This window comes from Rhopalosiphum padi, chromosome 2, assembly GCF_020882245.1.
Source record: "Rhopalosiphum padi isolate XX-2018 chromosome 2, ASM2088224v1, whole genome shotgun sequence".
NCBI lineage: Eukaryota > Metazoa > Arthropoda > Insecta > Hemiptera > Aphididae > Rhopalosiphum > Rhopalosiphum padi.
Genome location: NC_083598.1, coordinates 88,140,416 through 88,156,319, shown reverse-complemented (window position 1 = coordinate 88,156,319; position 15,904 = coordinate 88,140,416). Strand labels below are relative to the sequence as shown.

At 29.2% G+C, this 15,904-nt stretch overlaps 1 protein-coding gene across 4 annotated transcripts in view; it reads left to right on the top strand.

Annotated features, from left to right (window-relative positions):
- Nucleotides 1-14,595, top strand: part of LOC132920232 (uncharacterized) — a 50,752-nt gene extending 36,157 nt beyond the window's left edge. For 3 of the 4 annotated variants that reach the window (XM_060982462.1, XM_060982461.1, XM_060982464.1), the window contains 18 exons: nucleotides 1,741-1,823; nucleotides 2,019-2,126; nucleotides 2,205-2,279; nucleotides 2,568-2,656; nucleotides 4,087-4,176; nucleotides 4,423-4,501; nucleotides 4,593-4,663; nucleotides 4,861-5,065; nucleotides 5,910-6,167; nucleotides 6,287-6,460; nucleotides 6,589-6,664; nucleotides 6,796-6,896; nucleotides 7,495-7,630; nucleotides 7,745-7,819; nucleotides 8,505-8,562; nucleotides 9,791-10,096; nucleotides 10,532-10,567; nucleotides 13,870-14,595. In XM_060982462.1, coding sequence (XP_060838445.1) covers nucleotides 1,741-1,823; nucleotides 2,019-2,126; nucleotides 2,205-2,279; nucleotides 2,568-2,656; nucleotides 4,087-4,176; nucleotides 4,423-4,501; nucleotides 4,593-4,663; nucleotides 4,861-5,065; nucleotides 5,910-6,167; nucleotides 6,287-6,460; nucleotides 6,589-6,664; nucleotides 6,796-6,896; nucleotides 7,495-7,630; nucleotides 7,745-7,819; nucleotides 8,505-8,562; nucleotides 9,791-10,096; nucleotides 10,532-10,567; nucleotides 13,870-14,040 — 2,191 coding nt within the window. In that variant the 3' untranslated portion in view covers nucleotides 14,041-14,595. Of the gene's footprint in view, nucleotides 1-1,313; nucleotides 1,609-1,740; nucleotides 1,824-2,018; nucleotides 2,127-2,204; nucleotides 2,280-2,567; nucleotides 2,657-4,086; nucleotides 4,177-4,422; nucleotides 4,502-4,592; nucleotides 4,664-4,860; nucleotides 5,066-5,909; nucleotides 6,168-6,286; nucleotides 6,461-6,588; nucleotides 6,665-6,795; nucleotides 6,897-7,494; nucleotides 7,631-7,744; nucleotides 7,820-8,504; nucleotides 8,563-9,790; nucleotides 10,097-10,531; nucleotides 10,568-13,869 lie in introns of those variants that run through there. The other variant, XM_060982463.1, reaches the window with a different exon arrangement.
- Nucleotides 14,596-15,904: the final 1,309 nt, after the last annotated feature.

The window sequence follows — 15,904 nt, the reverse complement described above, 5'->3', positions numbered from 1 at the left end:
TGTTTAATAGTGCAGTAATACATGAAATATATGTATAACCTTAAGTGCTTAAAAAGACACCATATTCGTAGATACGTGTTGTCTTCGTCTTACATGCATATTGCATACAACATAACAATTTTGCGTTCAGTAGAACACATTATAAATTATTTATAATATGTGGTTGGCTTTAATAAAAGATGAAATTTACTTATTATAAATATTAAAGGTTAGAACATTATCAGTGTCGTAACATTGATTTTTTTCAATATTTTATAAGCATTTATATATAAGTATTTTAAATTTGTAATATTATCATACTCATATCTTGTTTAAAAATTAAAATATGGAAAAAAATCATCGTTACGATACTTATAATGTTCTAATAATAGGTAAATCCACTCTAAAATTAAAGTTAACAAGACACATAAGTTATTAAGTTGTTCTACTGAACGCCAATTTGGTATGTTGTATGTATGTTATGTATGACGAGTACAACACAAGCGGACGAAGTATTTTTTTCACCAAAATTAATTTTATCATATATTTACTAGTTTGAGAATATTTTTAGTATCCATAAGGTTTAACTTCATTCTATAATAGCATTGCAAGTTGTTGATATAGTTCGTATTTAATATGTGCTTAATCTGAGAATTAAATATATGATATTTTTGAGAAAAAGAAAACCATAGTGCATTAGTAGTCTATCAAATATTATATCCTTATTATTATTCGTATGTTTAGTATACTAACCTATAACGTTAATTAAATGTTTATCGCATTTTTTATTCAAATAAAAATATTAAATAGGTAAGTCTATGACAGTTTAATGCTTTGAATTTCTAAACAGGGTATATAGTTGGGCATAATATTTGTATATTTGTCCAAGGTTAAATTAACATTATAATACAGATATATGTATATGTTCATGGCATTATGCAATAGCTAACTCCCAAACTCTGCATTACCTGAAGCAGGAGTATTACATATTGTATAGAACACTATTATTGTAGCTACGTGGATCAGAGTAGATATACGACTATACGAGACTTGAACTGTTTCCAGTCGAAAAGAGGGAACAAGTCGCAAGCCGGTGCATAAAAATCACGCGTAATTTTATGCTTTATGGCATAAGCCATACATATTATGTAGGTACATTATTATGTATTATGCATTGGAGTGGCTGGGACGTTCTATCGTTGTACGTTGTATTATGTCACTAGCGGCAATATAAATATTATATATGTATAGGGATACGCGGAGAAAGTACATTTTTTCTTCCGGTTCTTCCGATAGGTAGATGTAGTTTAATCTTGATTATTTATTATAAGTCTCGTCGCCGTCCGATCATGAGCGTCAACGCCATACCTATGGCTGACCGGCCTTTTTTGTCGGACTATACTGACGACCAAAACGATATGGACGTGTTTACGTTTATGTTTTTTACCTGTTGTTTAGAATTGTTTTTGTTTAAGTTTTTCACCGCCGCTTTCTGATATAATTATAATATAATAATATTATACCGGCAATCGGTAATACAGTATAGTCGTGTAATGACGACAACGCCGTTAATCGAATAATAAACGAAACAACGACACAATAATATTATCATCAACCCATTATGCGATCGTGAGTGTCATCGACTATATTATACATTTATACGTATTGTATTTTATTTGTACCGTGCGAAACGTCAAAGACATGGATAACCGGAGACAAGGTTATATTAATGTTATAATTTTTCTTCTTTTCGATTTTCAGACACAAATTGCTGTACATCCAACAGCGGGACATTTTAAACACCAAATTAAAAGCGAAAGTGGCGTCCAAGGCAGAAAATGATCGTAAGTACACGCACGAATTTTGCTAAAAATGATAGTATGATACATAATATTTTTCTTTCATACATTTTTCATGTGGATATTTAAATTTACGATTTTGTCTATACTTCTTATTATAGACGTTACAAAGCATTATAAATTGTTTTTAGGTTTTAATAACTATTATCGGTTGATTGAAATATTTTTTATGTTCTATAGAAGACAAGTTTTTTGAAGTCCGCGATTATTTGGAACGGCTAGTGGAAGGGCTGGTGGATGGAGGCCTAGATGACGTATGCCTAACGCCTCTGTCCACCCACCCGCTATGTACGTACCTATCATAAATCTTCTATGTAACTAATAACGTATACTAAAATTAATATCCAATACATTTTTCCGGTTTAGACATGTCAATATGTTGGAAGTACCACGAACAGTTGGCCACCACGCTGACAGCAGCCATACACTCCATCATAAATGGTAGGTATTTATTTATTAATAATATATATGTCTAAACGGATCGTTAGGATCTATTAAAAACATATTTAGTGTATTCGAAAGTGAAAAATAAACGGCTGTCTTCTTATTTAAACATTTTTAGTACACGAGTATTATAGTCTATAGACATGATTACATGAAAACCGTTATTTATTATTTTTTTTTTTTGGTTCACTGCTAATATCTTACACGTTATTATTTCGATTCAATATATTTTTAGCACAAACTACACTTAACCTAAATTATATATTAGTATACACTTTTTTTCAGAGTCGGATGAGTTTGATGATATTCCAATAAAATTAAATACAATTTTGCAAGAAGTGTCTTATGACGTAGAAAATCTTCCAGAACTACAGGTCAGTTTTTACAGTGATTGGAATGCTTTTGCTACCACAATTTTATTTTAAATCTATTTTTAGGTTTGAATACATATTTCATTTTCATCTTTCATATAATATAATTGATATGGCAACCAATAAATAAATAATTATTAATAATTATTATTAATTAAAACTTAAAACTCACTGTTATTTAAAAAAAGTTTTGTAAATTTTATCATTCTAAATTATTTAATATTTTAAATAAAAAATACTAAATTTCAAGATGCAAAGAGAGACGATGTCTCTGTAGGGATCAGCATGGGTCAACAAGGTTTTTGATCCCCTCTTCTCCCTTCAGATATTTGATTAGCAAAGCCTTCCAGTTTTTACTAAAATAATATTATAACAAAAATATATAAATATTAGATACCTTTGTTTCTAGGTCTCATTGAATTTTATAAATTCTGTGTGTTCTACACTCTCTTATAACCTAAGAAAATAATGTATTGATTTAAAATAGGTATTTACCATTTTAATTAATCATTTAATTAGTGGGTTTATTTCTGTTACATTACACCGGCCTATATATAATTACTATATATTATCAAATCAATTTTATTAATATGCTATAGATAACAATATGCGTGCTATATTATTTTATTATTAAATACCTATAGATTGTACTTTGTGCAACGATTTGCTAAACTGTAGCATTTATAATAACAATTCATACTTTATAAATATATACATATTTACTGAAAATACAATTGTTTTAATTTAAACTTTGTGAATTTTAATTATACATTTTTAATATTACAATTTGAAAAGTAGGTATAAAATGTATAATAACATTATCGCCATTATCTACATATTCTTTCAATACATATTTTCCATATTACTTTTATTGATAAGATTATTTTAATAACTTAATGTATAGGCTTACCCTGATAGGTATACAATATTTTTTTCGCTTGCATAATCATAATACTCAAAAAATATTCTGAAATACACAAGAATTACACAAGTCGAGTATTTAACTAATGATTTTTTTTTTTTATTAATATGACTACTACATGATAAATATAAACCAATAATGGTATTATGTTCGAAACCCGGAGTAAAATTTAAAGAGTAATTTAAATAAATGGAGTGTCACCTCTCAACTCTCACCATTAAAAATCAAAATATGAAATATCCTATTTATATAGATGCCAACATATTTTATTATATTTAATGTTGTTCAAACATATTGTATGATAATTTATTATGTTCATGTGGAACAATAAGAATAATAAGATACATTTATTATAGTTTAAATTTTAGTAACATTTTAATCAACAACAATAAGTTCAAATCAGGTGGATAAAATTATCCTACATATGGAATTTTTTTATATTAAAGATGAGAATGGATTAATGTTATATTAAAATAAATATAATAAATTATATTAATTATAAATATGTAAGGCTGCCCAGAAAAAGTGCGCTGTTCCATTGGCAGAAGATTTAAACGAAAAAAATTACGAAGATCTCTTGGCCACTGCTATTTTAAATAAGGTACGATATTTATTTCCGTTACACATTATTTACTTCCGTAGGTATTTATATTAAACACATTACATGATGTTATGTGGAAACCCTTTTTCGTTCATACTAAGCTTGGATATGGCTTCTTGCCATTCCTTTATAGTTTAGAAGGCAGTTGTTTGTTAAACGGTCACGGTGAACTAATAATAACTATGTTTGTAAGTTATAAAAACTGTTTTTCATCACACGTTTAATTAATTTTTTTTTTTATTACAGATTGTCGCTAATAGTCAGACGAAGAAGAAAATCCCAATTGGGAGGTCTCGAATTTCTAAATATCCTCCTAAAAAAACGGGTATGTATTTTTTTCAAGACTTTATGTAAAATTCATAATTAATGTGAATATATTACATTAATACGTTATAATAATACTATATATTATGTAGGTTCAAATCAGAATTCTTTAAATTCGAAAAAGACCGAAGAGCCGCGGAGAACTCCTAGAGTGTCTTTAACTGTAAGTGTGATATAATTAATTGTAAAATACTTAAAATATAAATAATTTACATATTCGTGCATATTAATACTCGTACAACAAGTAGTTCCTAAAATGTTGAGTTTGCCTAAATAAAGTAATAAAAAACACGAAGATAAAATATTAATGTAAAGTTTGTATAATATTATATGTATACGTATTATATTATTCGTGTTTAGGTAGAAGAATTCACGGAAGAAGTGACGACGACTAGTTATAATACATACTCCGATATTGAAGGCGATTATGATGATGGGTACAACGAAGGTGACGAGGAAGACGATGAAAGATCGCAATCAGCCATCGGAATGTTCATGTCAAACGCGAAATTACTTCGCGGGCACACTGCACCTTTACCAGAATTCGGATCTGATTCAATTGAGGGTAGGTATAGGTACTATAGATAAAAAAACGCGAGTTTTTAACCCTATCTACATATCCGTCATATATTCATACGTATAATTAGATAATAATAAAATAAAATATTACAAAGCCTCAATAAGAAATATTCCTGTCATTTTTCTTATCGTGAATATTTCAGTTATTTCGAGTGTCTAGCCATAAAATATGTACATACAAGTAAACAACACGTTTTTACACGCGTTGATGATAAATTAATAATAACGGTATATATATATATATATATTTTAGATATACTATTATAAATTATAATATATGGACATTAACTCTTTATATACGTTTTTATTACCAGAATAGAGTTATTGGAAGGTTTTTGCAAATATTATAAATACTTTTATTATTACGTATATATATTGATAAGTTTGAATTGACCACTATTACGTATTCATACTTAGTGCTGTGCATATTCATATATAATTTTTACATACCTTTCACTTCTTCCAACGATTCAACGTCGCGAACAGGATTGCACTCTATTATACCGTGCGTTTATTAGTGTATATTATATATATATATATAATATATATCATTATGATTGTATTTATTCTATACTTATTTTAGAACCTAAATCTAGTTTGTTTGTTGCTTTTTATATTTTATATCTATTAACAATTTTTATCTATAATCGTTTATAGTTTGAACCTATAATTATATGCAAAACGATTATTTTATAGCAAGATCTTAAAATATACACAATATAATATAATAAACTCAACTTGATTTTTAGCTCTAGATTTTTGTTAAGTATCATAGTGGTATACTATGCTCTCGTCGAATGTATTTAGTAAAAACCTATCGATTTTTTCAGATAGTAGTACCATTGATCCTGACGATCAAGGGATAAGCGCTACGGTGGACTCGTGGGAAGACAACTGGTTGTTTCAAAAGAAAAGGGTCAATCGGATTTCTGGCTCCAACAATTATCATCATCATCCTGTTCCTGTTCCAATGTTAGTGCCAAATCCATCCGAAGTCACCAGGCCGCTAATAGGCGATCGCGATGCCGATGAAACGTCTGAACTGTCCGACTACTCAAATTCGGCACTGGACGAGCTGCTCGAACTCTGTAACTTAATTATCATTTATTATTATCTCATACATAATTTGTGTTTTATCATTATTTATTTGATTCATTTCGAGGCTTTTGATCTTATTTGATGAACATGTCTTATGTTTCCGTAATAGCTGATTTTGAATCAGAGCCGCTGCAGACGAAACATTCGGACGTCGATACAAACTCTACAGATGGTGGAATTTTATTATTTGAAGGCCCTAGCAGTGAAGAAGACAACCCACTCAACTGGGATCCCATAGTGGAGGCTTGCAACAAGCACGTCGCACTTTCCCAAGTAGACTCCGGTAAGATATTATTGGAATATACATAGATTATAGGTATCGCATCGCGCGATCGCGAAGTCTATATAATATAATATGTGATATTATAGATATATATATACATTAATTTTTTGTAATTTTATACATTCTAGGCCAAGGTTCTATGGATCATCAGAGGGATTTTGATCAATCTCTAGAAGTCAATGAAAAACCAGTACCTAGGCCAAGGTAATGAAAAACATACTCATTTGTGTTTAATTTTCTGATATACTAAAATATTATATGTATATATACTATTCAATTCTGTGTTAGCTGTGTATTACCTATTTTAATTACACCAATCACGTATAATTTTACAGATCTAGTTTAATGTCGAACACCGCCGACAGCGAATTCAACTCGGTGTCATCCGACGAAGTAAACGTAGCACAAGAAGACGAACCGTTACCTCCCAGACCGGGTATGGTACATAAATATATATGTTAATAAATTCCTGAGTTAAGAATTTATGCATATTTTGCATTTTTTCTTCAGGAAATAAATAAATAGGAAAAAAAATGGTTAGATACAAATGTGTTTCGTGATGTCTGGATTTCAAATTTAAAAATATTTAATATATAAGTTTTTATATATACTTGGGTTATTTTTTTTTCACGAAATCATATTATAAAGATTTATTGTTTTTTTACAAATATTTTAAATAGCTTATAAAAAAGACAATCAAATTGTTATATAAAATTAACAAATCATTTTTCTTCTGGACGTAGTATAAAATTATTTAACATTTTGAAAACTGATAAAACTAGAAAACTTTTCAGTATCATACTTAAATTCCTATATTATCGATGGTGCATATTTGAAAGCATATAACTTTATCATTTTAAGTACATAATATCATGTTAAAGATTTTGTCTATTAAGTTCTCTGCTAGTTTTTGGCCTTGAGCACTGCCGGTATATTATATAATAATAATAATACACATCGTTTCTCATCGTATCAGAACAATAAATCGTTATATAGAAGGAATGAAAGGACATTATTCTTATTTTAATCGGCAGGTACAATAGCAGAACGAGAACATTCTAAGTGGGAAAAAGCGGCGCCACTGACAAACAACCCGTACTCCGCAGAAAACATCGAAAAGCGCAAGTACAAGTCGTTGTTTGGCAGCAGGAGCAGTAGCGAGGCATCATTGTGAGTATTTTTTTATTTTCTTACAAACAACCTGGTTGTTAAAATTGTTTGGTTTACTTTCAACAGTTGGTTTAATAACATTATTTATCGTATACCTACACGTTTTTCTTGCAGGAATTTAATCAATGGAAACGACACGTCTGGTCCGTTAAAAATAGTCTGCAGCCCCTCGTTACCGGACACGCAGCGGTAATTATCATTTGCTAGTCTAATAAAAATAAATTATTAATAATTAAAACAGTACGTGATGATTCGCACATATAGATACTGTATCCGTTCATCTTACGAGCATTATATATTTTATATAGTAAAATTTCACCAAGCAAATTCGAAATTATGATGTCTAATGTATATATAAACTAAAAATTATCAGAGCTTTAACATTGCTTAATACCAAACTTCAAAGGAGAATATTTTCGAGATAATGTAAATCCCTTTTTTATCTATTAAATATTGTTTAACGTAAAAATAACTGCGTTTAATAATATATTATATTATTTTAATAATAGGTACAAATAAAATTAACTTCAAATGTAGTCATGGAATTTAAACTCTAATATCAATCTATAGACGTCGCTATTTTGATTTTATTTTATTTAAATTTTTTTTATTGATTGTGAGTAATATAGGGTGCCCAATGGTGCTATTTAAATTTAAAAAATGAAGGTGTTGAAGCTCTTCTACTTTTTTTCGTGTTTTTTTTCTTGGTTATGGATACCTATTACTATTCAAATCTAAATTAAAAATAAAACAATTTATGTGTGCTATAAGCACACCCAAGCCTCCCCCAAATTGCGCCTATATAGGTACCATGTACTAATTATACTAATTATTACAATATTAAATTATATCAAATTGGTTTGGTTTCATTCAGGTACGGTCGAGATTACTACATCAATCAGTCCGGAGAATTGAAAGCCAGACAAAAACAGGTTAGTGTTGACGACGTCAGTACTCTGGAAAAATCAATAGTGTACGGAACTTTGCCCAGAACTGTGTTTAGGAACAAAACAGGGACAGACAACTTTGTTAAAAATCCCATTTACAGTGAGGACGTTGTTAGACGTTTTAGCTGTGCCTATAATAACTAAACGTGCCATATTCAATGTGCTGACGTTTTGTATATTATTTATTCATATTTTATTTTTTATGATGACCGGTTTATGGTCCAAGATTGGAAATTTTGGCTTTATGTGATATTTTTCATGGGTATAAAATCGAAATAAGTTACCATATAATATATTGTTTTGTTACTATACTACTTCAAATAAAAAATATCGTTTATAAGAACTTATTGCAGTTTTTATTTGAGTTGGTATAAAGATCCTACATTTATTCGCTGAAACAATACATAGTTTAAAATAAATCCATTGTAGGAAATATTATTATATATAGGTAACATTTACGCTAAGTGTATTGGTTTCTCTGAATTTTGACGTTTATATTGATTACTTCTGTTGTTATTTGCATAATCATTTTCTTTTATGTCATTGTTCGATAATAATATGTATCCTACCTACTATTATATTAAAACTACATTTTAACTTAAACACCTATCTATGTAATAAGTTAATGACTTTTTAGGTTTTCGATAATGGCAAGGTGGCATCGGTGGTTAAATAATAATTTCATAATTTAGAATACTGAGCAGGACTTAGCCAGACGAATTTTTTATCAATTCAGCACCTTTGAGATTTTTTCTCTACAATAAAAGCTAAAATTAAATTGGGAACTTAAGTGAAGAGCCACACTTATCACATACATATTTATTGGTAATTTATATATTTTTATATACGTTTTTTTTAATACTTAAATCATTTTTAGATTTACAGTATTTTAGTTTGAATTAAATATTGTTAATATATTATTAAGTTACCTTTACATTTATACGGGTACTCCAATGGATTGAGCAATATTAAAATCTCTGACTATATATTTTTTTTTATTGTGGGGGCCAACAATCAACTTCGCTCTTAGGTCTCTACTCTGGTAAACTTAATCCGGGCTCACGTCTCTAGTCGCAAATAATATATTTTAATATGCAAGCTTCTCGGCCTTAACGCTGAAACAAATTCCAATTTGATGATTATTGAATTTATTATAAATTATAATATTGTAATGATGCGTAAACACGTACCCGCGATGTGTGTTGTGTGTCAGACGAAGGTATCCAAACTGGTAGTACAAATCGGCGGAGACAATTACGACGGAGACGTGCGGCGAACCAGCGGCGCACTGCAGGACTCCACGCCGGTCACGCCACAATCCCTGTCCAGTAGCGACTCGTTCGCGACATTTGGCACTTGCGGCGGCCCGCAGCGCCAAGATAAACTGGTCCAATTGTGCTCGTGGACCGACCGGCGGGAGAGCGGCGTCGGTATCCCTAAGGGTTCAATCGCGGAATCAGCCGAAGACGTGCACTGTATGCCTTCGGTCAGAGAATTAGCCAAACAATTTTCGTCTAACGTAAGTGCAATCGAAATTGTTATATTGTTTATACCTAGTTAGGTACTATAGTTATAAGTTGTGTGATTTGTATCCATAATATTTTTCTCGGTGGTGGCATATCAAAAGAGAATCTAACATGATCGATGGAATATCAATTTACTGAAGCCGAGCTCGCGTTTTATATATTATAATTAATAAATAATTACCATTACAAAACAAAATTTTTTCTAAAATATAATTAATATACTGTCTGGATTCCATGAGAACAGTTTAAAATACTATTTATCAAGAATAATAAGTTTTTTCCACTTAGTTGATTCCGTTTTGTTGGTAGTTACTTTTTGCTCTTGAATCCCCTTATTTATTTTTTATTGGATATGCGCTTAAATATATTATTATAAATTATAATACAATTTTCAAGTTTTTAATTTAAAATGTTTTTCACACTTTTAGAACGCTGAAAATACATGCAAGAACTCAAGCAGACAAGTAAGTAAACCACCTGTATGTTACGCTGCAAAGGTGTACCGCCTCCAAAAGAGGTTTGATTAGTATTAAATGTTTAGTGTGCGTGTGTATATGTATATAATGTATGTATAATGTATATAAATATAGACAGGTTGACGATGACTGATTCGGCGTATATAAGTTTACGTTCTCCCAAGTACTTGTGTATTATAATTATACGTGTAATTATCGATATTTTTCTGTTATTATTATAATATTGTTATCTGCAGTTTTCTTATGTGTTCATCTGTATTTTTATTTTTATTAGACATTTAACATTAACAACATGCTACAAAAATATAAAATAAAAACATGTTGTGTACTTATAATGTATTCAATTCTGATATACCTATTATTATATATTAGTTATACTTATACAGCAATATAGTTAATAGTGTACAACATGATATCATAACATAAGCGTTTTATAGTATAAGAGATTGTGCATATAGGTACAGAAAAACGCTGATTATTGTTATTAACTTTATTATCAATAGTATTAAAATAATAAAGTTTAAATAACACTTTTGAATTTTCTCGTGGCGATGAAATTTAACATTAATTTTTAGTTTTCAAGTATAATATAGCTAATATAGTATAAATTTTATAATAGTTTATAGGTATACATACTATAAATATAAATGTATTTAAATGGTGCGTTTCTAAAAAGAATTTTCTCAGTACTTGCTAGTGTTTTTTTTTGTATTATAATTTCTGATTCATTGAAAGTCTGTATTATTTAGAGTTTAAAATTAAAATACATTATTGTTATATATTGTTAGGTATGAGTATATATATAATGATGTGTTGTAACTTGTAACAATTAGTTTTTTACTATTTTCACTGCACAATTCAGTGAGCGTGTCCTCGTTTGTAATAAACTAATAAATTAATAAATGACCGTTACAAATTTTCAAGAATGCATACCTATCTTTTATCTATGGATAGGTATATTTATACTGTGCACTCACAGAATGGATTGAATTCGTATCGATGATTATGTGGATATGTAACGCATAGTAGGTACTTTTATACCTGTGGTATTAAATGATAGCATTTTTTCCCCTAAAATATTAATACTTTTTTAAAATATTTAAATAAATTTCTAGTATAATAAAATACGTGCACGAGTACCTATTTATTTATTATTGGATACCGTATCTAGGTATCTGTTGGGAATTTGAATTATTATGAAAAGTGCACTTTAGAAAGTATTTATTAAGTATATAAAATATGAAAACATCTAACAATAATAATATAGTAGTAGGTACACTAGTACCTATGAATTAAAATCTAAACCATATGATTTCAGTTATCACTTTATCAGTATTATTTTTACAATATACATAAATAAAGGAATATTGTTATCGTATATTAAAATGTTTTCTTTTTAGTAGGTACATAATAATTGGATATTATATTTTAATAAAATAATGTCGAAAATTTAAGAAGAATGAAAATCGAAACAATACGACTTCACTTCTAAACCACTTTAATATTTAATACTATATATAAATACACACGAGCAAACCTATGGTTTTGTAACAAAGCTAATGTACGCCGTTGATTAACCGTACATTGGTCAAACGTTAAACCACTACCATTTTCGACTACTAGACAAGGTCACAGTTTCACATTTTCGAAATTCGTAAAACCCTATAATTACGATAGTATTATGTGTGATATACCTATTATAATAACGAAAAACCATTTGTCGGCAATATAATATACTATAATATAGTATTATAGTGTATACTCAACATATTATAATATATGAGTAATGAGCATGCTCTAATAATATAAGTCAGATGATGTACTAAAATAAAACTCACCGTTATTATATATTACATATTAACTTATGTATATATGTCCTAACTTGACTAAATAATTAATAGTAACAAAATTTTCTGATACTAAGTCTTCACACACAGTCCCGTTGGCCATATAGTGTGATTAAAATCGTCCTCCTTATACTTCTAAAGTTCTAACATAACATTGTTTACACAGCTGAAATTATAAGATATCAGAAGTAGAAAATCAATAATAAAAACTATCGGAGACGATTTTATTTGTGTCTTGTCCAAAAGTTTTCTCTTAAAATGTTGATGTTTTAGTATAACTTTATAAGAATTTTATAATTGGATGATTTTTTATGAAAAAAAAAAATTAATGGTATAATATAATAGGTGTGGTGATAATACAGTATTATTACACGTGTGCAACTCTGAACTCGGTATATAAGACACTAATAAGACGGATTGACAACTGATAGTATAGATTTACTGTTGTCCTGTGTATGTAGACATAAATGCAATTTAACACTGGGCGCGGCCGATGGGCAATAAAATAATAATATTATAGTATAGATATTATATAGATGGATATATACGTCATTGAAGGTCTATCGCCGACTCTGACATCCACCTAATCTACTTTAAAATTTTAAATATACATTATACATTTATTATAGTGCACATTTTTTGGTATACATTGACAACAGTGAGTGGGGAGGAATCGTAAGGGATCACTATAACAATACGATTTACGATTACGTACATAACGATGCATCTCTACATGGGCTACATGCCTACATCCTATCTATCACATTGTTTTCACAAACTAATATTAATATATTATATAAATACGAATATTTAAATGGTTATTTACAAGGGGATGGCAGAAAATTCTTTTATCAAAAGCTTTAACCCTCCTTTCTCCACACGCACACTTACCACTGTCCGATTGCGATTTCCCAGTTCACCGATTATCAATTCTTTGATTTTCAATGTTTACTTCGTTTTATTTAAAACCATGTGTATCCATTAGGAGTTATAACTAAGTTAAAACTGACACATTTATTTTTTTCTCGCATAACGGCCATAACGCTACCTAGTACCTTGTATTATACAATGATTTTATACATTAAATACACTATTACTTAACATTCTTAACGTTAAGTTAACTTAATTTACTCAAGTTAATTTTTTTATCAACTTTTGAAACAGTTAATATACTAACCACCGTATATATTCTTGATAAGATAACTTCACAAATTTCAATTGCCTAGGTATAATTGTTTATAATTTTATTTAATAAATCAACCACATATATTATTATTAGTTATTACGATACCAACACGGAGATGTCCACAAATTAGGAATGTGTTAAAAACTATTAACAACTTTTTTATGTCGGTGAATTAGGCATGTCACTGAATATTAATATTATTATATTGACGGGGTGTGTAAATTATCTTATTTGTTTCATTTTTGTACTTTTTAAAGGTACACAGTTTGACGGCCAGGAGCCTTAGCAGAGAGTATCGCGAAGGATTGGGATTGAAAGTGCGTGATAAAAATGGACACGCCGTTCAAGATTCCGACGACAGCGGCAACGGATCTGCTAAGTCTGAGGACGCTATCACCACAGTCACTCATCAGCTGCAGAAGGCTTAGTGCAGAAATCCGCTGTAACAGCGGGTCTACAACTTTTATTATTATCATCATCGCTATGGCTGTAATGATATAGAGATTTCTATATTTTATAGTCATCACACAATTACTATTTTTATATTATATTACGATATACATATCATATTACACCTATATAGTGTAGGATATTAATATAATATTTATATTTTAATATAATACGGTATTTGTGCTTTAACATTGATTTTACAAACTAAAATATTATAATTTCAATGGTTATAAGTACATATACCTAGTACCTATAATATGGGGTATGAATAGAACTGCAGTTGTTGTATTGTTATAATTTATTATCGTATAATAATATTAATTAAACTGTTATTATTTTTAAATAATAAGTATAATTAAAAACTATTAAAAACGTAGTTTTTTTCAATAAGTAATTTTACTTTTCTAAATTGAAAAACATAAAACAATTATTAATTTAATTAAAAATATATATCATTTGTTATTTGTATTCTTTATACAATTTATAAGAAAAATATTTTGAAATAATAAATATATATTTTATTATACGTTTAAGTTAATGTTGTTATTTAAAATACTTGTGTTTATTTTAATATACCGAATGTTCATGAGTATTTTACATCTGTATATTTTTGGCCTGTGTTAAGTATGTATTTTGCAATATTCACTGTTCAGCAACCAGTATTTGGCGATTTAATTTTTCCACCAGATAATTAAAATCTACTATTGCGTCTGAACTTAAATTAATCAATTCATCTTTATACTCGGAGTATATAAATACTCTGTACGTTATAGCCTATAGGTCTGGAATATTTTCTGAAGTCTCGTTTTATATTGTATGAATAATTTTTATAATATTTTAAAAACCATATACCGAAAACCTTGATTTTTTGATTTGACACCGAAGTTAACATTACGTGACAAAATCATTCACATTTTTTCCTATGCTAGGTTCTTTGTGAATTTGAACAACAACGAAAAAAAACCAAATCGATTTTTCGAAAACCATGGTTACTGCGTAAATATTCCCGTTTTCTTCCGGTTTTTTTTTTTTAATGTATTTTTAGGTAGGTACCTATTAAATAAAGTATTTACAATTGTTTACCTTGACCTTGTGGGAGGGGGGAGCAGGGACACTTAATATGTTACCAGAAATCAACCTTAATAAATAATATTGAAGCATTTTTTTCCCCAAAAAGTATTGCCATCGTATATTTTATCCCGTAATATTGTTAAAAAAATAGGTAGTTTTTTACTTAACCAAATCTCCAGATCTGATGTAAAAAAGCCAATTATCTATGCTGTGCGTGCGCTCACGACCAAATATGAGTTGACGATTTGAAACTTTTCTAAAATATACGGCTTCTTATTGTCAACCATCGGTTCCTTCATCCTATCTTTTACCGGATACCGCATGGTCTTTGTGAAAATTGTTTTAAATGTTCCATTTAACTGTGCTGTTACAACACTACAGTGTACATTATTATTACCATAATATCATGTATCTACTTACCTGACACGCGCCATTTTCATCAATAGAAGTACTGAATAATAATATCATTAAGCATTGAGTACATGGGTACGGCCTACGCGTCATGTCAGTGAAAATAGACAAATCGCACTTGTCAGTTTCGCGCGATAAGCCACTGCGATATTAATATTTTACGTTCGCCTGTCGGCATATAGTAATATCAATACGCGAAATAAAAATGCGTCGAACTTAGGTATACTATGTAGGTATATTGTATTTACGACGCGTCCGGTAAATAGTTAAGTTATGAGTACTAAAATATTGTGTAGAGTGTAGACACAATACCAGAGGCGGCCAAACGGTCGACGGCGGACCGCCATTTAGTTAGATTTT